The 25494-nt window shown below is 41.2% G+C and overlaps 2 protein-coding genes and 1 long non-coding RNA gene across 4 annotated transcripts in view; 1 reads left to right on the plus strand and 2 right to left on the minus strand.

Annotated features, from left to right (window-relative positions):
- LOC138974665 (uncharacterized) overlaps positions 1-25494 on the plus strand; it is a 300124-nt gene that overhangs the window by 13053 nt on the left and 261577 nt on the right. The window lies entirely within an intron of this gene.
- On the minus strand, positions 605-14774 carry LOC138974402 (BLOC-1-related complex subunit 8 homolog). Of its 2 annotated transcripts, XM_070347121.1 has the most exons (7): positions 14705-14774; positions 13575-13667; positions 8165-8277; positions 7719-7783; positions 6044-6151; positions 5545-5679; positions 605-1608 (listed from the first exon to the last, which is right to left on the minus strand). In XM_070347121.1, the coding sequence occupies exons 1-7, from the start codon at positions 14709-14711 to the stop codon at positions 987-989; spliced, it is 1143 nt and encodes a 380-aa protein (XP_070203222.1). In that variant the 5' UTR covers positions 14712-14774; the 3' UTR covers positions 605-986. The 2 variants fall into 2 exon arrangements, with proteins under 2 accessions (XP_070203222.1, XP_070203229.1); XM_070347128.1 differs by lacking the exon at positions 5545-5679 and having other exon boundaries at positions 606-1608.
- On the minus strand, positions 15330-24656 carry LOC138974637 (mortality factor 4-like protein 1). Its single transcript, XM_070347365.1, has 12 exons — positions 24513-24656; positions 23228-23274; positions 22563-22630; positions 21942-22028; positions 21350-21570; positions 20263-20393; positions 19738-19839; positions 19351-19436; positions 18787-18886; positions 18328-18397; positions 17329-17413; positions 15330-16921 (listed from the first exon to the last, which is right to left on the minus strand). The coding sequence occupies exons 1-12, from the start codon at positions 24538-24540 to the stop codon at positions 16837-16839; spliced, it is 1110 nt and encodes a 369-aa protein (XP_070203466.1). The 5' UTR covers positions 24541-24656; the 3' UTR covers positions 15330-16836.

The following is a 25494-nucleotide window of genomic DNA, read 5'->3' on the forward strand; positions in this document are numbered from 1 at the left end:
TGAAGTCTACCTTGGCTAGATGGGTTTCCACTCTGGTAAGACAGGCTTACAAGTGGTGGCAAGAAAAAAGGGGGGGGGGGGGGGGGCAGTCAGTCCTTCCTCTACGGTCAACTCGGACTCACAAAGTCAGGGCATGGGCCTCCTCCTTGGCTGTCTTAAAGTCTGGAAGACTTGAAGAAGTCTTGAATGCAGCCTACTGGACATCAGAAGATGTCTGTTTAAATTTTTACCTGCGGGGCGTATCAAGTGCCCGACAGAACGGAACTTTCGGTCTGCCAGCTATGGAAGCTGCAGGCCAGATTCTCGCAAGATGTTAACTGTGAGTACATTTTCCCACCACCTAAATTAGCAATCTGCTATCTATGTGAGTTGGGTAAGAATATGTAATTTAATATAAAGTTTCAAGAGTAAACTTTGATTTAATTAATATACTTACCAACTCACATATTGAATTCCCTCCCAGCCTTCCCCGCAAATTGTATAAAGGGGTATATGTTTCAGGACGGAATGAGTGTCACCGGTATACATCCTGCGCATGCGCGGTACACCGGTAGAGGAGATAACTACTACGGACCATGCCTTATATGGCATGTGGTTTTTGTTTTAGAGTTATCTCCCCATGTTACCATGTAAGAGTGCTTCAATGTCTTAGCAACCAAACGAAGTTATTGCTATCTATGTGAGTTGGGTAAGAATATGTAATTTAATTGACAGTTTAAAATGAACACTGTTACTGAAGGCTCTATCACTGGTCCTCCTTTTTCCACCATGAAACACAAAAGGCAATAAACTCAAAACATCCGAAATTAGAAAACATGTAACAGCACTACATGATCATTTAATGTTAGTAGGTGCATATAAGTGTCTCTGAAGCTTTGTAAAGAAAATCCATAGGACTTCGAGTATCTTTTTAATTTATTTCTTTGACTAGAGTTTAGGATAATGCACGTCTTCTTCCAACAGATTGTCTCTCGTCAGATGTGAGCTCAAATCGGTTGGAACGTCTCATTAGACTGTGTGTTCTCCTCTGTGTCTTCCTTGGCATGAGTGTCTTCTGTGGGATGTGTGTCTGCTTCAGCTGGTCCTCGATATCCTTCCTGTAGCTGAGTATCTACATCTGGTTGTGTATTTTCCTTTAGTTTACTGACTTCCTGTGACTGAAAATCTTCACCTGGCTGGGGATCGCCCGGAGGCTGATTACCCCCTTGTGGCTGATTGTCCTCTCTTGACTCCCTTGCTGGTTGCGTATCTTTATCTGGTTGTGTATTTTCCATTGGTTTGCTGTCTTCCTGTGACTGAAAATCTTCTCCTGGCTGGGGATCGCCCGGAGGCTGATTATCCCCTTGTGGCTGATTGTCCTCTCTTGACTCTGTTCCTGGTTGCGTATATTCATCTTGTTGCGTATTTTCCTTCGGTTTGGTGTCTTCCTGCAACAGAGCATCGTCTCTTGGTTGACAAATGTCCCGCGTTTGATTATCTGTTTGTGGCTGAGTTTTGTCTCTTAACTCTGCAGCAGGTTGAGTCCGTGTTGAGTCACTTTTCTCCTCTTGAGTGTCTTCGCCGGCTCTGGCCTGTCTTGTCTCTGCTGCGCAGTCCCCATCATCTGCCCTGAAAACATACAGTATTTCTTATGTCACCACAAAATACATTCAGTATTTTTTTTTGTTACCACAAATAAGAAAACGCAGCCTTCAGCTGTGGCACTTATGATGTTATATACATGTAACTGTAATGCAAATGACCCCATCTATAACCTGAAATCCATATGCTCTCTATACATAAATCATTCATTGGAGTGGTAAACTTAACTTCAATTAATGGCATCTGGAAGTTTTTGTCTCAACAAAGCAGTAAATATTCTTCTTTGACGTAAAATTTGCTAAAAGTTGTTCCTGATTAATTCAGTCTACAAAGTGAAAGCTATTCAGTATAAAACAGAAAAAGTACTGCTGCCATGAAAAACACCCACAACTCTGTTATAGTATTGTGAAAAGTTATGTATAAACCAGAAAGAGCTAGCAGTGGTTGGCCCCAAGAGTATTATTTGCCCAGAAAAGGAGCTGCTGAAAGATACATATACAATGTACATGTACGCTGAATATTACATAGAACTCCAAAGATTTAATGAACAACAGAAAACAAAAACAGATTAAAGACAAAATTTGACACTGCGGAACAGAAAAGTCACATTCTCACATCTTTACTATGTTAATTAAATCACATCAACAAGTAACCAAGAGGATGAAGGCCAATTACACAGTGACAGGCTTCCGTTTGAAACTTAAAGGTTATCATGCATTGTGGACTATCAAAGCCTTACTGAAGCCCAACGTTGCGAAGCGATCGAGGACTTCAATTATGCTTTGAGAGGTTGTCATGCAATCCACGATGATGATAACCAAGAAGTTTCAAATGGAGATAGCCTGTCAATGTTACATATTATGATTCAATCTGTTACTGTACTTGTTCCTGCTTTCATACTTTTGCAATCTTTCTTTATTTGGTGTTTAACGTCGTTTTCAACTGTTCAAGGTTATATCGCGACGGATACTATTGCAAGATGCAAGACCAAAATGATTCTTTTCTGTTTACATACTCCTTTCAGTTCACTTACATGCAAGTGACTGCTCTGCTTAATTCTCTCTCACTTTTTTCTTCTTTCTGCGTGATCAATTGAAAGCAAACTCTCAAATATTTTCTTCCCTCCCAAAAGCAGTGTTCGGAATGGACAGACGTAGAGCACCGACGAGTTCGTACATTAATTTACCACATGCGATCGACGTCATCTCCCCGCATTAATTATTGTGTCTGTGTTTGCAGACTCTCTGTCTTTACTTCTTGTAATTGACTCATGGCAACATAACAGAGACTAGTTGAGTGTTTATCAATGAGCCTCACCGAGCAGGTGTTGGTTAAGTAAATTTCTGATGTTCATGCTTAGGAATTGAACACTTGTAATTCGACCAATCACAGAATCTGCTTCATTCTAAACCCAGCTTGATTAAATTACAATGAAGAATATGCAAGGCAAAAACTCATGATTCAGTTAGGGTTAGATAAAACAACAAAATATAAATATCAAGAATTGATACATAACACATAACAAAATGAGAAGCATAATAAAAGAAATGAGAACAAGTATTACACATGTATGCACCCTGTTGATCGACACATACAGACTGTATCCACAGCAACTAGAAACAATGTGTTCAGTTTTAACATTGAAACACTGTACAATATGTTTCACTTTTGTAAACGAATGTTTAAATGGAGAAAAAGTTCAAAATTAAGGCTTGTTGAAAAATGTGTGGCTGCACAATCTCCGTTTTGGTTCAACATTTGAGAGAAAATGAAGCAAAATCATAGCACAAAATTATGCTGAAGTTTTTCTGCTCTTCAGTATTATCGATTGCTTTACTTGGCAAGACTGTGCTTATGCATTTGTCAAAAGGAAACACTTAATTGTGTATACAGACAGCGAATAGCTCTTCATATCAAAATGTTGACACAAACACTAAACATGCACTTCTGGTACCAAAAATGAGATGCAACAAAATTACCTCTGCAGCTTTGCAATCTAAACTGACATCGACAGAAAACATGGGCAAGACAATGCTAATGCATTACCCAAAAGCAACCCCTTGAATATACAGAAAATTTCTTGTCATATTAAGACAGAAACTTATTACTGTATATGACCGCATAAACAAGAGGAACAAAAAACAACTACTGCAGCTTTTCAAACAGAACTGTCATCCACAGGAAAGAATGCACAAGCAGTGACACCAAAGTTCACACACAGTAATTTAGCACAAGACACTCATAAATCAGGGAAAAATACTGAGAAATGGGGGAAAAACACAGAGAAATCAGCGAGAAACACTGAAAAATCTGTGAGAAACACTGAAAACTCAGGGAGAAACATTAAGAAATCAAGGTGGAACACTGAGAAATCAGGGAAAAACACTGAAAAATCTGTGAGAAACACTGAAAACTCGGGGACAAACACTGAGAAATCAATGTGGAATACTGAGAAATCAGAGAAAAGCACTGAAAGGTGAGAGTGAAACGAGCCAAGTGACAACACCTAGTCCTTACTACTTAGTGCATTTGGACGGGATATGTATGGCTTTGGCCGGACTGCAAGGACAAACAGACGCTAGAAGGTCGCTGTAAAAAATCATCCGCCAGTACTGACATGCGCCTTTCATATGTACATATCTTAACACATGCCGTAAAATAATCATGACAAACAAAATTCTACATAAAAAAGGAATGACAATACTGTATATGTATGTGTATACAATATGGGGAAGAATGGGAAACTCTCTATCAACATTTTGTCTCATTATTCCCTGTTCATCTCACTTGAGTTCATATTCTGTCAAAATACCCATTCTGTGAAAGTATACATGTATGTGTATAAATTACTATAAGCTTTGGGTTTCCACCGCAACACAAGGGGATTACAGTTCTAAACAGGGCAACCCCTGATATGCTCTCATATAAGCAACAGTCATCACAATTTTCAATTTTCATGTTATACATTCATTGTGCGTGTTTTAAGGACATTTCTGTACCCATAACCACAGTTAGTCATAATTTTGCTGTATAGCTCTGAGTCAGAGGCCACAAGATACATATGCGGCTTTGACAAAAACAAGGACCAAAATGACCAGAAACGTAAACATTTGACTCCCCCCCCCCCCCCCCCCAAAAAAAAAAAAAAAATCAAGATTTATTCTTAGATGACTGCTGATATGTCTTCACTACATAACCTTTTAATAACAGTGGTACCTACGTTGTCAGAAAACCTTTGGGACCTACATTGCAGGTGGCCTGTCATGACACGTATATTTATTGCAGTCAATATTATAGACAAAGGGACTGCAGATGGTGTCCTTTATTGGGAGATGTCCCCTAATCAGAGGGTCCTCACATCGCAGGTACCGCTATAAATAATGTGCTCATTAAATAGTCTAAACAAAAGAAATAATGAGGCGGTGACTGAGGTCAGTCAGTAGCGTAGATTTATAACCAGTTTGTTGTTGTCCGTGTGGGTTCGAATCCCAGGTTTGACAAGATATTTATTTCTCGGAGTTAATGTTGTGCAGACTCTCTGCGGTGTTCAAACACCCCTGTGTGCACACATGCGCAATATAAAGATCTCAAGCTCACAGCTTGTATCTCAATACTTAGACAAGCCTACTGCTGGTATGTAAAAGAATTAAGACTGTATACGTGAGCCACAGACGGCTTGTTTGAGTCAAAATATTACACAATATCCTCAGCATATTAACAATACCTGTCCCAATATAAGCCAACTGGTCTGAGCTGGGACTCAAATAGTCAAGAAAATAATCGCTTCTTGTTTTTATCTCTTGAATTTATTATACAGTCGCTGAGCTGAAACTTTACCTGAGGCAGTGTTTTCCATTCACAATATTTTCACTTGTGTGCCTATCTGCTTGCATGAAGAACGCAATTATGTAGACTATAGGACCTAGCCTACTCAGGCATCAACACACAAAAACACAAACTTACTCTGTGTTTGCATGTCCGCTAGCCACAAGTGAACTGTCAGTACTGACGGCACTGTCCCCCATTTCACTTGACCCTTCTTCACCTCTGCTCGCACCTGACTCGTCTTTGCCAGCCCCCAGGGGTCGAGTCTGGCGCCTTTAGGCAACACACCACACCCATACAGATGGACATTGCTCATTACCAAGACCCATTGATTACTCACGTGAGCCAAAAAGGATGAACCAGACCAACCACAGTTAAAAACAAAAAAAACAACGGATATCCACAGTACATTTCTTGTTTCTAGAAAATAATGAACCCATGCAAACGTACTGTCTTTTGACATAATTGTTGAATTACATCAGATAGCCTTCACTGTTGAGACTGCTTTGCATTCTTTTTATATTTTTGAAGATTATATTTCAATTTATTTCTTTGACTGACTGACTGAGTGATTGACTGATTGATTGACCAAACAAACACCAGAAATAATTTGAAGAGTAACCTCAAACCAACATACCTGCGAGCCTCCTCATAATCAATCTGTTGTTTCATGAACATGGCATTCTTCAGCAGCTCCTGGATGTTCTGAAAGTGGACCACACTTTTCTGCATCATCTTCACTGCACTGAAATAAAATCATTGTCAGCATTTTAAAGATCTCATTCAATGAGCTCATTCTAAAGTGATTTTCAGTGACAAACACACACACACACACACACACACACACACACACACACACACACACACACACACACACACATAGAGAATACTTACTGTGTCGTACCAGATTTACACTAGTTGCTTTTTGAAATATTGAACAGCGAGCGAAAGCGAGCTTTTCAATATTTAAAAAAACCAACTCGTGTAAATCTGGTACATTGTACAAAACAGCAAGCCATATGTAGTATTCTGTTTATCCTACACACTGTACTTACATGTATTTTACTCAAAACATCCCGCAGTCGAGGTGTCCAAATTGAAGACGCTTCTTTTGGAACCTGGATCTCTACCAAAGCCTCCTGCAATCTTTTACCTCAAAGCAAAGAAACGTCACTCTAGAAAATGTAGCGTGACGTGACAGTTCTAAAAATCCTTCCAGGGGAAACAGCAGTTGCAAAAGTGTTTCCATAATGACGCTTGTCTCGGTGACTTAGGTGGCATCATAAGCAGTGGAAAAGCAGGTCCCTGCCAGACTAGTTTGACACGACCTCATCTACATGATATACTCGTGTGGTTTGAACAATATTGTTATCTCTTGAGAGGTCTCTCTCACGTATGCATGTAGCATAAAAACATAAAACACACACACAAACATAAAAACTCACAGATGTGGGCATACACAGAGTATGAAGGTGAGTAAATTAGTGCACCATTATGTTGAAAAAAATCTCAAACCACAGGAAGACTGAAAAGCCATATACAGTCGAGATCGCTTTACACGAAATGAAAGGGACCAATATTTTTTTTCGAGTTAACGTTTTTTCGCGATAATAAAAATGATCAAACTATTTTGAAATCGGTTTACTTGCAGCGATGTTTGCAAAACTCGTTTGAACTGTTGACGCGATTCGGTTTCAGCTTTCGGTTTGAACGGAAGTACTCTTTTGTGTAAGAATACAGCCCGCGAGTAAGCCGTAGAGTGTTTTCGGAAGTGGCTTCAGAATCTTGATACACCGTGACATTTGTGTGCCATCTGCTCCAATTTCCAAAGTGAGAGATTATGGAATTATCGGGAATAATATGCACGCGCAAGAAGCAAACACCACAAGAGAGCTGTACCGACTTCGGGATAAAGTCTAAGTTTACGTCGACCATTTCATTCTTTCTTTCAATGGGCCGTGCAAACACGTGAACACTTCTCGCTTTGGAAGCTACAAGTTGAAAAAACCCAGTTGTTTGGTGGTGCAAGAGACAGAGAATCGGCTTCGTGCAAACGTTTTTTGCGTGAGTCTCAGATCGTTTTATTTCGCGTTAAGATGGTTTTTTTTAGTAGGGTTTATGAAGGGAATGATTGGGACTGACAACAATTTCGCGTAATGGGTTTTTTCGGCTTATCGTTTTTCGTGTTAAATGATCTCGACTGTATATAAAGTCAAACTGAATACAGTACAAACACAGTCTAAAACATACAGCTCCCTGACATCTGACAGCAAGACAAATATATGACACACCTGTATACTTTTTCCACTTACTTGCCAGCGTACTCTGTGTCAAAACATGCACCTTGCACTTTTTGCTGAACCTCCTCCACCTCATGCTGCAAACAGACAGTACACAATGGGTTTTTACCGTGGTCAAACCACAAATGGGTTATATTAAAACCTCTCATGGATTTTCTAGAATCACTGAAACCATGAGACATCTTACATGATTGTTTGAAGATTGGTGCATTTTAAACTTAACAGTTCATACTTTTCTTTGACTCAAAATTCTCAGTTTCCATGTCAAAATCTGGAGCTTACGTCATTTCAATATTAGTCTTGCATTTGGCTAAAACTTTGCCAGCAAAGTAGATGGCTCTACAGTCTCACTTTGTAATTAAGTTCTGGAGTAAACCATGTTGAAACAATGCTTGAACTGAAGTATATGAGCTCTTTATCAGAGGGGTAATAATGCAAAGAACAGCTTTTTTGTTAACCTTTTGTTCAACAAGCTGGGGTAGTGTTTTGCGAACATGTTCCTGGATCCTGTAGAAAGCCACGCTCGGTTCGTTTGCAATGGTGTTGATGTTTTCTGACAACTTCTCTGTCACTTAAAGATAAAACACAAGAAAAGGTTTATTTGCAGTGCATTCAGTCTAGAAAACTGCAGAGAAAAAGAAAATTACAATGTGACACCGCTGTCGCTTTTTGTGACAGCACATATATTTCATTATCATGTACAGTATCACCATAAAAAATTTATAAAACACAGTGTTGTTAAATGGTCAATCTAAATACAAAATTTGAATGTGATCTCCCTGGTCTAGTATTATTAATGCAATCATATAATTACGATGCCAATGATGACGATGATAATTATAAAATTTCAAGAATAAATTTTGATTTAATTAATATACTTACCAACTCACATAGATAGCAATAACTTCGTTTGGTTGCTAAGACATTGAAGCACTCTTACATGGTAACATGGGGAGATAACTCTAAAACAAAAACCCTCATGCCATATAAGGCATGGTCCGTGGTGGTTATTTCCCCTACCGGTGCACTGCGCATGCGCAGGATGTATACCGGTGATACTCATTCCGTCCTGAAACATATACCCCTTCATACAATTTGCGGGGCAGGCTGGGAGGGAATTCAATATGTGAGTTGGTAAGTATATTAATTAAATCAAAATTCATTTTTGAAATTTTATATTAAATTACATATTCTTACTCAACTCACATAGATAGCAGATTGCTAATCTAGGTGGTGGGTAAAAAACATACAGTTAGCATCGAGAAAGCATCTGTCCTGCTGCTACCATAGCTGGCAGGCCAAACGTTCAGTCCAGACGGGAACTTGCAACATCCCGAAGGTAAAAGTTCATGAACACATCCTCAGATGCCCAGTAGGCTGAGTCCATGACTTCTTGAAGTCTTCTGGATCTTAAAACTGCCGAAGACGATGCCCAAGCCCTAAGTTCATGGGTCCGGGCTGACCGGAGAGGAAGGACTGACTGCCCCCCCCCCCCCCTTTTCTTTGCCACCAAAGGTAAGCTTGCCTTACTAAGGTGGAGATCCATCTAGCCAGGGTAGACTTTATTATGTCTTTCTCTCTTCTCGTATTGACAGAGATGAAAAGAAGTTTTTGTTTTGAGGATCTAATCGGATTAGAACGAGACAGGTATGCTTTCAAAGTTCTCACAGGACAGTTTGCGACATCCGGATCCGAAGGAGCTAGTATGGTGCTCAACGGTTTAATCTGGATTAAAGGCGAAGGTTTGTCTGGTTTTTGGTTTTTTGCTAAAAACTTAGGGCAAAACCTGAGTATAACTGAACCGTCCTTCTCAAAAGAAATGTCGCGAGGTGAGCCCGATAAGGCGTGAATCTCACTACCGCGTCTCGCAGAAGCCAGCATGACGAGAAAAGCTGCTTTTCGCGTAAGATCAGCAAGACTGGCAGAGCATAAAGGCTCAAAGTCTTGTGACCTTAAAAATTCCAGCACTAAAGGCAAATCCCATGCTGGAACAGCGGATCTTGTTTTATCAAAACAAAGGGAAGCTCCCTTTATCACACTAGAAATGAAACCCCCGAGTGAGATAGAATGTCCTAGTTGTTTCAGTGTGACTGAAATCGCCGACCTACAGACTTTCAAAGAAGCCGGCGAAACGCCCTGACTAGCGAGCCAAGACAAATGGTTTGCCACCTGAATTGAACGGGGTGACGTAGGTTTCACTCCGTTAGCCTTGCACCATTTCAACCAAGCCAACCAGTGAGAGGTATATACTGACGAAGTAGAACCTCTATGTGAAGCCTGAATCAAATCGAGCGTAGCGGTTGAAGCGCCTGATCGTTTCAATGATTCCCGCACAGTAGCCAACCGTGAAGGGAAAGCCACTGTGGGTTTTCGTGAGGGATGCCCGATCGAGGTTGTACCAGATCCCCTCTTCTGAGATCGAGAGGAAGAGGAGGTTTGCTTGTCAGTCGCAGAAGGTCCGGGTACCAAGGCTGACTCGGCCAGTTTGGAGCTACAAGTACCAGAGATGGTCTTTCCAGATCTGCCTTTCTCAAGACCCTTCCTAGGAGGGGAATTGGAGGAAAAGCGTAGGCGTGCAGACCGCTCCAAGGAATCTCGAGAGCATTGATCTCCCATGCTTCGGGATCTGGAAATGGGGAAACAAACATCGGCAGACGGCGAGAATACCGTGTGGCGAAGAGGTCTATCGACGGCTTCTCCACTTGAGCCCAGAGGCGGAGAAGCGCTTGATGTGTAATTGTCCATTCTGTGTGCACTATCTTGGTGGACCGACTCAGAGAGTCTGCCAAGACATTCAGCCTCCCTGGAAGGTACTTTGCTGACAGAACTACACCGTGGTTGTGACTCCACATCAAAATCTCGCATGCTCGATGCGACAGGGGCAGAGAGCGAGATCCCCCTTGCTTGTTCAGGTAAGACACCACTGTGGTGTTGTCGGAGTGAACCAGCAAATGTTCTCCCCTGAGAAAGGGAAGAAATTCCGTCAAAGCTAGAAAAACTGCTTCCAGCTCCAGCATGTTTATATGCCATTTGACTTGCGTCTGAGTCCACAGACCGAAGGTCGTGTGGTCGTCCAGGTGAGCCCCCCACCCCTCGAGCGAGGCGTCTGTGAACAAGAGCTTCGAAGGAGGGGAAAGAACGATGGGAACTCCCTGAGTGAGCCAAGCTGTGATCAACCATTGCTTGGTCGTGTCTATGAACCAGTCTTGAAGTGAGACTAGCGTCTCCCAGTTCTGAGACCGTGGATCCCATCTGGAGTTCAGCGCTTCCTGAAATGGTTTGGACTTGGGATAAGGACGAGAGCGATTCTTTCCGCGCGAAGCTGAACCCGACTTTGGATTCTGACCAGCGTTGGAGGAACCAGAGAAAGACTGAGCAGGAGGACCACTGCGTTTGGTCTGATGCTTAGAGAAAGCCATCTCAGAAAGCTTAACGAACTGCAAGTCCTTGGTTTGCTGTGACTGCTTTTGTAGCGCGTTCAGCGCGTCCTGCCCAAGAAGGGAACCTTCGAGAAAAGGTGAGACCCTGAGAGAGTCTTGAGTGTTCTTGTCCTCTAGACGAGGGCCCGTCAGAAGAGCTTCTCGCCGCCAGAAGACGGTCTGCGCGTACAACCTCGCAGACAAAGCCATTTGCTCTGCAGCCACCCTCCCTAAGGTCGCAAAGAGCAGCGAAACGTCCTTAGGATCTGCGTCCTGCCTGAACTCAAAAGGATTCAGAGAGGACGTAACTGCTCGTGAAAGAGAACGAATTAAAGTGTCAGTCAGAGACGATAATTCCAGAGAAGAGCGGCCACATTCCTCAACAGCAATGAGATCTTTCTCTTTACAAACAGAAAGTCTATCCTTGCTGTAGCCATCTTGCCTAATGGAGGCAAGTTCCGGCAAAACCGGAAGTGATGCCGAAGGCAAGGCAAAGGAAGAGATCAAAGATCTGCCAGTGTTAGCGAGACGAAGCTTCCGGTTGGTGGTCACAGAGTGATGAGCCACACGACCAGGAGCAGCAAGCCAGGCCTGAGCCTCCGCAGGAGCGTCCCCATGCGCCGATAACAGCGGGAAAGACAAATCGCTCGCAAAAACTTTCGCAAGTTGAAAAGCCACAGCAGGTGACTCTAAAAACTTTAAGTTCTCTGACCGCTCCTGAGAAGGAGCGAAATCAGCAAAAGCTGATGGCGGAGGAACAGCTGAAGTGGATGCTGCAGACACCCCTTCAGGGAAGTAGTGTGCAGTAACCTCCGCTGCTAGAGCCAGCAAATGAGGTAGCTTAGCCGGAAGTCGGCGAGGAGCATCCTCATCTACATCTGAAGCTTCTTCTTCCATATCCTGCTCATCCCCAACAGAAGCGTCCCAACGATCTTCTGATGGATGTCCAGCATAACCGAAATCCGATGAGGCAACATGAGCCAAAACCGGAAGTGGTTTAGAAAATTTTCCGGAAACAAGAACTCCATGGAGGGGACCACCATCCGTCTGCCCAATGCCAGCTGTAAAGCTGGGAGAGGAAGCGGATGTAGCCTGAGAAAAGGCAGCGGAAGCCGCAAAAGCGGAACCGGAAGCCACAGGCTGATGAATGCCTCCTGCCGACAGCGAAGTGCTACCAGCAGAAGGCAAACCCCTCCTACCACCGGAAGCCGCAGCGGCCGAAACAAAACCAGCAGAGGACTGTATAGCATCAGCATCAACCGGACCCATTAACTGGCAACCGGAAGACCCTGTTGTCTGGCTACCGGAAGTAGCAGACACATGCTCTTCACACACCATGCCGAGTACCAGAAAGGTAAAGGGCTGGCGTGAGGAAACAACCTTATGGCCGGTGTGCACTTCCGCCGAGACGGAAACCGACGCCACAGGTTTGCGTGCTTTGCCAAGAACACTCAGAGTGCTGATGTCTGAGAACCAGACAAGAATTTGTCAAAAGGTGAATCTGACAATACCAACACCGTTGTTGGATCTGCGACCACGCCAGCGGACGTGACCGTCTCAGATGGTTCTGAACGAACCCGCGCAAGAGAATGAACATTTCCAACATGCGAAGGAAGAGGCAGAGTAGCATGTGAAGCTAATTGCCGTTCCGACGTAATCAATTCATGTACCTCTGTCTTAAAAGACGATAAGATCGCCAGCAAATCAGCTTTAGTCAAAGATAGATCAGCTTTAGGAGCCTGAACTTTCTCAGAAGATGCCAAAACAGAAGAGGTAGGTTTGTGAATGGAAACCGAAAACGATTCTTTATTCTCCGGGTTGAAAACAGAAACAGATACGTTATCGTTCGGCGAAGTTTTCTGAGCAGTACGAGACGTAGTGGTAGTAGCCACCTTAGCTTTGGATTTGGTCGCTTTGTCTGACTGAGAACTGGGAGAGCTAGCCTGTCTGGTCGAACTCCGAGTTTTCTGTCTTTCTTTATCCTTAGGTTTGTCCGCCATTTTGAATGACAAAAACGAACCCAAAACACAAGATGCAAAGCGCTCAAAAAAGTTAAGTCAAAACGTCTCAATAATAAAATGAAATCTCTCACCCAATCTTGAAGAAGAGATGAATCAAACAAAAGTGTTACCAAGATTCGATGGTCAGCACAGCAGTGAAGACCAATAGCTTAAATCAAAGCCAGAGTACAACAGACACGTCCAGCGCCATGTGTTGAAGGAAAAGGAATGATTGTCACCGGTATACATCCTGCGCATGCGCAGTACACCGGCAGGGGAGATAACCACCACGGACCATGCCTTATATGGCATGGGGTTTTTGTTTTAGAGTTATCTCCCCATGTTACCATGTAAGAGTGCTTCAATGTCTTAGCAACCAAACGAAGTTATTGCTATCTATGTGAGTTGAGTAAGAATATGTAATTTAATATAAATAATAATACAAATACCTCTGTGTGCCTTGTGATCAAGATCAGGGTCCACTCTGCTGTCGCTATAAAGATGCGCTCCGGTTGTCATTCTGCCAAAAAGGCTATCGCCGCCTGCAACACATCCATATTATCAGCTACGTGTGCACGACAAAGGAACAATCAGTACAAAATTCACAGTGCATAAAAAATGTGTTGCTAAACAGCAATTATTAACTCTAAAGCTATTTGCCTAAATTACTAGACATTTTTATATGTGCAACAATTATCTGACCCACTGAAAAATGTATAGTTTGGATTATTGATCATAAAGTTGGTAGGCTACAAGTTTGACTTGACTTGTCTTTCGCTCTATGTGATCAAGCCGTTTTTCAGTTCCTTGTAGTTGTACTTGTACTGGCTCAAGCTAGATTACCTATTAGTATTAGTAGTACATGTACAGTAGAAGGGACAAGATGTAAGACCCTAAACCCTCACTGCTTTGGTGCACGTGACTTAAATTTACAGCTTTTTTTATGGTCAACGGCCTAGTGCATGTTCAATATCTCTATACTAATAGTCATAATCAAAGAAGAAATCATACTATTTTATAAATACTCATCAGTAAGATTTGTTAACGTATGTGTTAAATATCTAGCTGGTACCACTACAATGATTTTTCAAACAATTATCAAAATATAACAGGGAACATGTTGTCAAAACCTAATAAACCACTTATGTTATGTCAGAGTGTTGAATTGAGGTGTAATCGCGGTGAAAATCGATCATTTTGACTTTGAAATTCGATTCATTCTATTTCTGTTACATGTAGTGTTAACATAATTAGCATATAATGATATGTAGGCCTAAACTTGTACGTATCGGACTGTTTTCGGAGAGAGTTAATTTGAGACACGGTTCTTAGATTTTACCAGGTTAGCAGTGGCCTTCGGTAAACTTTCATCTCCGATTCATCAAGCCATGCAAATTTCTTGAGAGGGGGTGTGACTGTTAGTGTTATTGTGGAGGCTATAGTGAACCTAAAGCACAACTCAACGTTGCAAACAGTAGCGCTGGCGAGCTTGCTTGTCGAAACCACGTCGTTTGATAATGGCACTGGGCTGTTTGACCTAACTTGAAGAACATCTGCACAAAGATTAGGTCTTACTTACCGTACATACTGCCGTTTACACGGGCTTGTTCTCGATGCCAATGTTGTAAACCTTTATAACCGGAAGTAAACAACCCACCAAGAGCAGGTAACTCTCGTAATACAGATGTCTGAGGACTGCGAACTACCCAAATCATTGTTCTTTGGAAGGAGGAAATGCAGAACGCAGAGAAAATGACAGTGCGTTTTGGAAATGTTGGTGCAGGCGCTCTTGATGATTTGTTTTATCTTTTATGACTCTGTATGTGTGCATAATTGCTTGAATTTTTGACCAGATGTGAATGGATAAAAAACGAAGGAAGAAGCCGTTTATGATTTATTATCAGAATGTGTCGTTGGATACATCCATTTCATGTCTAATCAGAACTGAAAATATTATCAGAAAGGACTTCTTTCAACTCAGTTTGCTGGGTTTTTTCTACTCTTGAACAGTTATTTGTCCTGTATCTTTGTGTTTTTGCTGATCACTACTTGACTTCATGCCACTTGTTCAATTTGAAAGTCTTCCACTTAAAACTGAACTGGGCAAATAAAATTAAGCGGATACAAACATACACACACACCATCTTAACCATTTGCTCATCTTCTCAACACCAATGCACTCAACAGATTTGTTTCACACACGATTTTACCAAGGTTCCCGGCCAGCTGGCACAACATTCTTTATTCTTGCAACAAATAAGCCAGAAAAAGTCTGATCGCACTGACCAAACTTGTAATACGGCACAAAATGAACAGCAGCAGAGACAACTTTAAGCAACACATGCTTCTGTTATAGCAACTATCACACCAAAACACAATGCATGCAGTCCTTCACCTTCATACAATTACATTTCAAATGTTCTAAGGTCATCAAGAATTTGATAATTGAACAGAAATTCATTATTTGTAAACTGAGAAATATATCAAAGGTGACTCAAAGATGAAATGGCTTCATGGTACAAGTTATTTTCACATTCTTACACAAACATTATAGTTCATTAGACTCTACAGTTATTTCTTTTCGACCTTTGGTCTTGTGCTGCTGAAAAACAAATTTCTTTTATAATTTAAAGACACTCTCCTGCCTGTGTAATCAGTTTGGGTCGCCATCTCAAATCTGGCCAGGCATTTAGATGAGATCAAACCATCACACCACTTGGTCATATACCAAACACCAACAGCATCAAACCATCACACCACTTGGTCATACAGCAGTCCCTCTCATGAACGGACATCCTTGGGCCTTGGCAAAACTGTCCGTACATTGCAGGTGTCCGGTCACGGGAGGGGTGACCACACCACCCCCTCCCCCATATACTCACACGGCGAGACACACAAACAACAGGATTGAGTCTATGCTAATCACTTCTTGTGGCTGCTAAACAATAACAATAAACTCCTAATACTTCTTTAAACGTTCTGTAAAAATGATTTGTATGAAAAGTGTTGGAAAAAAAGAGAAAATAAATCCTCAAGGCAGTGAACACACTCACCATGCACTGACATACGAAAGCAGGCACACAAACACAGCACAGAGGAGCGTGTGCAGATGCTTTGCAAGAGACTGGACTGCTCTGTTATCGATGTTGTGGTGAAAATTTGACGATGGTCTGTCCGCACATTGGAGGTATGACCTGCTGTTGGGACCGAAAATGAGTGTCCGCGTCCACGTTTTGCAGGTGTCCGTTTAAGGGGTGGCAAATATAGAAGCAAAACACTCCGTGCCGAGCAAATGTGTCCGTACATGTCAGGTGTCCGTACATGTCAGGTGTCCGCTCACGCCGGGGGCCGTACATTGCAGGGACTGCTGTATACCAAACACCAACAGCCTGACCAGATCTGAGATGGTGAGCCGAAACTGTTTACACGAGGAGTGTGCCTTTCATGAACATGAAATATTCATGCAAAATGTTGAAGTATGATGTATAAAATTGGACTAAATCAAGTTTTCAAAAAATCATCATCGCTAGCTCAGCATGTAACTGAACTTGCACTGACATGTACTTTCATGCTTCATTGATTCCAATGTACTCTGATGATTTCAAGTATATGCTGGCTCTTCTAGATGAACAGATCAGCTGGTCAGACAAATCAGTTTCTTTTAAACACAACATGCAGTGATTTTATTTACAATTCTGTCAATTCCAAGCATCAGATGGCCTTGCGGTGGTACTCAGGTGGTGCAATGCCATAGTCATTCAGGTTGAATAGCGTGGTTGCGTTTTTCAACATGTACCTGTGGACACAAACACACACACATCTTTTAATATGCTTTTCAAGACAAAATCACTGAGCATAAGGTGGCGCAGTGGTAAGTAATCTTGATGTGTTCTTTGACTCACTGAAGGAAATTCTTATGGGTCATTTTCAGATTTTATGTGCCAATGGCATGTGGTTTGTTAGTAAACCGAACCCTGTAACTCATATCTTCGTGTCCATTAGTTGTGCATTTCCCCTTTTGCTTTTCAAGCTAACATGCTGAAATACTAATACATGCTTTGCTTGTATACTCTCGGGAAACATTTGTGACATTAGTAAATGTTAAAGTTTACGACAAAAGTAAAGGTAGTATCAAGGCAATACCACAACCACAGAACAAAACAAATACATAATAATAATTAAAAACACCCAGACAATTCTCACTTTAAAAAATCGTGGATGTGTGTCAAGAGTATTTGCACGCACTTCTCGTCTAAAGAGGTGTAGGCAAGCATCTGACCAAGGCGTACTGCACAGAGAAAAAACAAATCAATTAACTAACTTCTACATTAAAATGATGACGGGGGAAGTGGCGCAGTGGTAAGACGTCGGCCTCCTAATCGTGAGGTCGTGAGTTCGAATCCCGGTCGCTGCCGCCTGGTGAGTTAAGAGTGGAGATTTTTCCGATCTCCCAGGTCAACTTATGTGCAGACCTGCTAGTGACTTAACCCCCTTCGTGTGTACACGCAAGCACAAGACCAAGTGCGCACGGAAAAGATCCTGTAATCCATTTCGGAGTTCGGTGGGTTATGGAAACACGAAAATACCCAGCATGCCTACCCAATGAAAGCGGAGTGAAGCTGACTATGCTCTCGGAGTATAGTGTGGGGAACCCAAATGGGCAAACGAGCTCACACGTCACCAGAATTTCTGGAACGCTGAAGAAGAAGAAGATGAGTAGCATATTATCTATATATATGACATTGCAACCTGAGCCATCAAGTCTCAATAATTTTGTCCTGATTCCCACCGAGAAATCAATTGTTAAAAATAAACAAGACGCCCAGCATTTTTTTTTATATGGATGTATCACAGTCCTCCATCGAGACTTACAATATAGTCTCTGTGTGATTGTGAAGACTAATGAATAGGATTTTGACCTTCTGATAACATATCCAACACACACATATATTTGATCAAGCTTCTGTTTCACAAGGTAATTTTGGGGTATGTCATAGACTGAAAATTAAAATTGTACTTAAATTGTTAACTAATTTATGTAAACTAATTAGAACTATCAATTTTGTTAATTCATAAAGGATTATCATTTCATTCAAACTTTTGTTGTTGTTGCCACCACTAGGTGACTCTTTCAGATGTCATGCTGGTCACCTAAAACCAGGGGTGGGAAGAAGCAAGAGTCACAAGAAAAGCCTGTCTTACCAAAAAGTCGCAAGAGATGCGTTGCACCAAACACAGAGGACATGGGTTTGTCGGGATGTTCTGCCATAATCTGAAAAACACAAATAAACATAAACACAGTGAGAATTCAACCACGACCATAGACACACAACTTTAAAAAGATTTTTTTTTAATCATATGATTTCAGAAGTGTACAATAGGTCTTTCCTAACAAAGCTTTGTTCTTTAGAGTCTGATTAGTTTTTACTTTCTTCTTCTTCTTCTTCTTGTCGATCACTCAGATGGAAACGCCGGTTCTCCGCGCAAATGTTGCCGTCGACCAATCCCAAGTGATCTCTTATTAAAATCCACCATTTACTTTTTGGAAGGTGATCCCTCAGCTGAGATTGAAGCTTTCAGGTTATATAATGCCACTAAAAAGATATAACCACAGTTAAGTTTAAAACGGCACAAAAGGAAGTAATAATAATAGACACCTACCTCACCATACTGTGGTCGTTCAAATTTGTACAGCAGCTGTGTTCCCAGCATGACGTTGAAATACTCCTTCACTCCCTCCATTGTCTCAATGATAGCATCCCTGCACACACATCAACCAGAACTTCAAAACATAACAGGATTGAGATTTTAGACCGAAATTAATAGCCCCCCAAAAATGCTATGGGTATGTAAAGGTTCCCAAGAACACACCAGGAGACAACAGCAACCTGACCCCATCACAAACACATACATCACAATTGACAGGTGTCTAGCCGCCCACATAGAAGACTGTCCAACTACTATAAATAGCCCGCACTCTTCGCTGGCAGACAACGCTGCTGGGAAGGGAAACTACTGCGTCAACCTGTCACACAAATGATTGTGATACAAATACTTGCATATATCCCAAAATTTTCACTCAAGAATGTTTATGTAACCTTCTTACCACTTTGCCTCTTGCAAAAGAAAACACTTACTCATACACTGACACAGCAATACAACTTTAAAGTTGATACTTCCAGGATGACTGACGAACTGACAGCTTGGGAGTGACAAGTGACTTACTTATTGGCATTGCTTTTGGCCGTCTTGCTTTTGACATACTCATCCAGGATGTTGTCGACTGTGTTCTTACATGGCAGGTTCACCAGCTGCAACAATTTTTTTTTTTTAAATATATACTGACAAAGCATATAATTTCTGTAAATGAATGTTTTGTGAAGAGTCAGTTCATGAACCTTTAATTTCATGAATACAGATAAGTATTTACACAAAGACTAAACTGGGAAACAAACAAAAATTAGCCGCCGCCCCCCCCCCCCCCCCCCCCCCCCCCACATTAACATTTCAAAACAATGGCAAAATCTGACTTATCACTTTTCATATAGGCATACAAATTATAGCTTGGTCGTCAAGCTCCTATTTCTCTCTTAAAAAGCTGAAAAGTCTCACCATTTTCTGCCTCGTGATAAGGTCCCAGTCATCCACCAGCCATGGTTTCAGTTCATCAGGCATTTTAATTTTCACTTCTATTCGGCTCATGAACACATCCTCCTGCAAATCAAGTTACTTCCGTTCACTCACTTGAACACTAGCAGGATGTTTTATGCAAAACACAGACACAGGAACAACAACCAGCAGCATAGTTAACACACAAGGTAACTAGTAATGTTACAAGGTATTTCTTTGCAACCTTCAAAAGCTTTGCACAATGTCAGGATTATCTGAATTCCCTTAGGAAGGCCAAATAACTGAGCACAAACACTGGTACAACTACGCACAGTGACAAAACTGTCTTTTTTTCTGAAACTTTGAATAGTCTTCACTTCAAGATGCCCAGAACAATCTCAGCCTATTTGTACACAATCAAAAAACGGTTTAAACAAAACGTACAGCAAGGTAAGAAAAAATCACACAATTCAGTCATCCTTGCAAAATAGCCTGCGGTTTGAATAATGTATGCTATTTCTCACTCACAGTTTCCACCGTGGTTGGATCCACACGAGGACGTTTGCGCTTAGGCTCTGGTGCAGGAGAGGAGGTTGCAGAAATTCTCTCGGCTGGTGTGGATGGAGTTGAGGGTGTGGGTGTGGCGGGAGTAGGAGGTGCTGAAACAAACCACTGTCCTTTACCATCTACTCTCTCACTGTCAGCAGCAGTTTCAATTCACATTAACTACTTCTCTTGCTTTCATGAATACTGGACACTGTCTACAACAAAAAAACAAATCTACTCTGTCAACAGATTCACAGACCTGTTTACCCCCATAAGTGTTTTGGAGTAATGCTCAGCCCCAAAAATAGTAATCCTGGCACAAAAATAGTAATCATCCAGCATTCGTCACCAATTACAACGCACATGACAACTGTGTCTGCGAAACGCAATCATGCACATATATCCATCAGTCACAAACAAAACACATCAGTCAGTTTTTGTAGTCATCATAATTTCAAAGAAGATCACATCAAAAGCACATGCATCACTGATTCTTTTTCCTTTGCTCGTAGTAGGCCTTTTTCAGTGTGTCAAGCGCTTCTCTACTGTACTTGCGCTTGCCGAATGAGTGAGGGCGAGACTTCGCCACTAGAAGGCTCTCCAGCGTCTCATCAGACAGACATGATCTCTTGTCAGTCCTGTGCTTTTTCACCCCATTTTGCCATTGAAAAAAACCCATGCCAAACATGTGAATTAATTAAAAAAAAAAAATATTTTTTTTTTTTTTTTACTTTTTTTTTTTAATGAAAATCGTAGTCTTGACACGGATAGCGTATTTTTTGCAGAAAATCGTAATAAATTACGCCAAAACCGTAAGGGTAAACAGGTCTGGATTCAAATTCACATCTACTTTCCCCTCTCTCATTAACAGTGCACACAGTCACAAACTCTCAGGCCCACAAACAGGCAGACACAAAATTTGCTTCTTCACATAGACAAAAGCAAATATTTTAATTTTCATGAAAAATATCTGCTGAATACATAATCAGTGCATCACTGCATGTGATGCAGAAACAATGCACACATCTGATTTTCAAAACAATTCTGTGAAGAAAACTTTCACCCTTACCAGGCGGAGGAGGTTTTTCTTTTTCTTTCTTGGTTGATGTCTGTGGAGTGCTTGCTGCTTTCTTCTCTTTCTCCTTCTCCTTTTCTTTCTCCTTCGGCTCCTTCTCCTTGGACTCCTTCTCCCTTTCCTTCTCTTCTTTCTCCACCTTTTCCTTCTCCTCTTTTTTCTCCTTCTCCTTCTTGTCTGCCTTGCGCCCTCCCTTGCTGGCTTTCCTCACCGCCCTAGCAACATGTTAGAACAACATGCATGTTTGGTGGTGAAAAAAACACTGCTTGTTGACAGCAGACACATAGGACTGATACTGAGCTACTCTTGGTATCAGTGTCAGGTCTGAAGAACAGCATTAATATTAAAGTTTGCATTAAAGCCCCATTTAGAGTAAACAAAGGAAGCTATGTGAACAATCTTCGCATTAAAATGTGACACTGTTATATATCACTATCAGGCTCTCTCAAAGTAAAGTTTCTATTTTTTGGGATCACATTCTACCACCTTGAAACTGTACACAACTGAAAAAAATGTGGAAGAACAAACAGGTAAATAAATAGAAGAACAGGCTTACATGCACACATAAATAAGTACAGCTTCTTACCCATGCGCCTTCATGAGCTCTTTCTGTTTCTGAAACCCTGCTTCATTGAACTTGAGCACTCGACTTTCAGGCACCCACTCATCCCAGCTGAAAACAGAGTAACAACAGAGCCATGAAACTGAGATATATATTATAAATATCAGCAAACATACAAAGCCTAACTAACTTTTGTATCAAATCTTTTTTGAATGCTCAAAGATATATCCGCCCCAGCCCCAGCCCCAGTAGTGAGTACTAGTTGTAGTACCTCAACATGCCTAAATCTGTCACACATTTAGTCGATACATCCACAACATATTGCTTCGCCGTGATGCTGCCAGTCTGACAAAAAATAATACCTGACCCCTCTCCTTTGTTTGAGCTTGAGAATGAGAGCGAGCACATGACAATATCTATTTTCACAGTACTACAAACTCTTTTGCCTACTTATTTGTTATTACAAATACAGTATACATGTAAAATCAAGTTTTAAACACTGTTCTATACCACAGCATTTTATACTGATTTTTAATTGTGGCAGAAGAGAGAAAAGACGGTATGAAGAATTACTGTCCGAGTTCTTCAATAACAAATTAACACGGTGTATCAAATCATGAACCAAAAATAAAGCGATGTTCTTACTTTTTGTTCCACCCATTGTAGTGTATGTGATACTTGGTCTGCTTGTCTTTCACGTCCACCTTTGTACACTGAAAAACAAAGTTCAATTAACTCTACTATGAGTATGACAGATCACTTCAAATGTCACTTTACATAAAAACACATGGAGACAAGACACAGGGCGTGTAACATATAATGCAGCTGGTAGCAGTTACATTCATGATTCAAACTGTCCGGTGCCTTTACTGGTGCCGATTTCTAAAAACGTTCTTCTACCTGCATTACAAGTTAGTCTACGTAGTAAGTGTTTTTAAAGCACTATAAATGATTGTTGACAACCATAAACAAAATACAATTTAGAAGTCAGCATCGTTTACCTGAAGTAATTTCCTAGCATGCATGCAGTTACACTTACAGTTACTCGCATCTTCGTTTTTACACTTACAGTTACAGTTACATCACCAGATCAAATTTGACAAAATAAACAAAGAGTGATCCTGAGAATTATCCACAGCTGTGTGCACCCCAGTACAAGTGTGACCCTCTAACTTCTGAACCTGATTTTACAATGAACAAGGCAAACAGCTTGTTTTTTCATGATTTTGGGTATACTATAATTTCATAAATTTCTGCTTCTTTTTCTGACAGAAGAAATTAAGTACAAACACTGAATAGTGAACACATACCTTTGCTTCATACAACAATGGTCCATGGAAACACAGAACCTTTTCTCCTGAAAGTGAAATAAAACAGAAATCCCAAATAAAAAACGCTCGCGCTGGACCCGAGTACTCTTCAGACATTTACACACACACACACACACACACACACACACACACTCTCTCTCCCTCACTCCTTCTCTCTCTCCCTCTCTCTCTCTCACACACACAAACACGCACACGCACACACACACACACACACACACACTACCACATCTCCATTCTAAAACACGTCACGTTCCAAATCAAAAGACGACATTCTATTTTCTTACGTCACTATTCTTGGTTTACGGTACCATTCGGCGGCTTTGCTACGAGTATGGCATAGTCTTGGTTTGCCGAGACCTTGCACCGTTCTATCAGACTGCCTGGCTGGCTGTTGCACCGCGAATTCCTCCCACCGCCAAGTCGTTTTTTTGTGGTTTATTTCGCATTTAGGTCCCAGGTAACATTATGAAGTTTTAATACGATCAATCGGACCTATTATCAAGTTAGTGTATCAACTTTTGAACGAACTGCGCCCAGTAGTTTCCCAGCAATAAGCTGTTAAGTCGAGACACACAGACAGACAGACACACACACAATTAAAGTCTGCTGGACCCTTGTACTAGCGTACTCGGGGATAAGTCTTACTCTTACTCTTACTCTTAGTCTTAAGTTATAACTGGCCTTATAACAAGCAGTTGTTACAAAAATGTACAATAAAAAACCCGAAGAATGGATTAAATTTGTTTATAAGATAAGATAAGATAAGATAAATTTGCAGATGTCTAAGGCCGCGAGGCCTATATCTGATCTTTTGATCAGTACTATTAACTTTCCTAACTTTGAGATACATACATGTATGCATCGTGTATGTCCACCACTGGCAGGGGCACTAGGGTTCTTTTCATTTGGTGATTTGGCTCATGAATCGAATACAAAAGTAAACGGACAATTTAACGGTGACGTAAAACTAGAAGAGCAGAAACGCTTAATGCAATTCTTTCTGTATATTAAAACTCTTAGTGAGGGAAAATGAGCTGAACAGTGGATAACATTCAGTTGGAATGTGAAAGAAGCTAGGATCGTGCCCACCGATGTCCAACGACAGTCTTTCATTTTGTGAGGCGTAGTCAGCCGTAGTTTGCACTTGTAGGCTAGTGCAAATTTCTTTTCTGATCTGAAAATGTAAGGGCCTGCTGTATTTTAATTTTTACCTAGATTCTCCCAATTCCATATTGCATAAAACAATATGGAGATGGCAACCTACCTTCTTGAAATTTTGTTTTCGGTGGCATGTTTCTGTTGTCCAAAGACTGCAGTCCTTGCCGCTGTTCTCCTTATTTGCAACTTCGTGGGGGTTGTGTGCACAGAAAGTGATGATAAAATAAAGTCTTTTGACCAAATTACATCCAAATTACTTCGAAGGTCGTGGCCCGAGAACCAAGCAGTTTCTAGCGATCTGACGAAGGAAGTTCAAAAAACGTGTCTGTGTAACAGTCTACTAAAATTGATATAAGGAGGGGATACTGATCGAGGTCTTCATTACACATTGATCAATTTGGAAGCGTTCTGATTTATAGATAAACCAAATTGCCGCAATAGCTCTTTGACATTGAAGACATTATTGAATGATGATCGTCAACTTCCGGTGTACAAAGCTTCGAAGGTGGGCATGCAAAAGTCGACTTGTTCAGTTGATCAGTAGCCGTTATTTGCGAAGTCAAATATTGCATGCACATGCTCCAATCTTCGCGTCGCTTCAGATGAAATTATCTTGTAAATTCTTCTGTATTCGGTTGTGTAGCAACAGTGTCAAGGTCTGAACAAAAACTTACTTTCGTTGATTGTGATACAATTTGTAAAAAAACAAAACACAATTTAGTGTTTTAACTCTTGATTCGATTGTACCTTGTCAAGGTTTCACAACTGTATATTGTAATCTCAGCATGCAAATGTACATTTATAGTATCAGTACCATTATACATTAATTAATTTTATCGGAGTGGCTGGGGATCGGGCACCGGCAGTCACCAGTGGCAGTATCTCACAAAATAGACCATCCTATTTTCACCCACCACTGGCACCAGTCAGCTTGCCTTCTTAGCTCAGTCGGTAGTGAAATGCGCTTGAGACCATGAGGTACCGGTTCAAGCCTTGCCATTGTCGGTTCATTTTTAATTTTTTCTTTAAAACAAAAAATGTTTCTAGTAACTTATTTTCCCCCTCTTAACTTTCCTTAGCTCTATTCT

This window comes from Littorina saxatilis, linkage group LG1 (genome assembly GCF_037325665.1).
Source record: "Littorina saxatilis isolate snail1 linkage group LG1, US_GU_Lsax_2.0, whole genome shotgun sequence".
NCBI classification, from domain to species: domain Eukaryota; kingdom Metazoa; phylum Mollusca; class Gastropoda; order Littorinimorpha; family Littorinidae; genus Littorina; species Littorina saxatilis.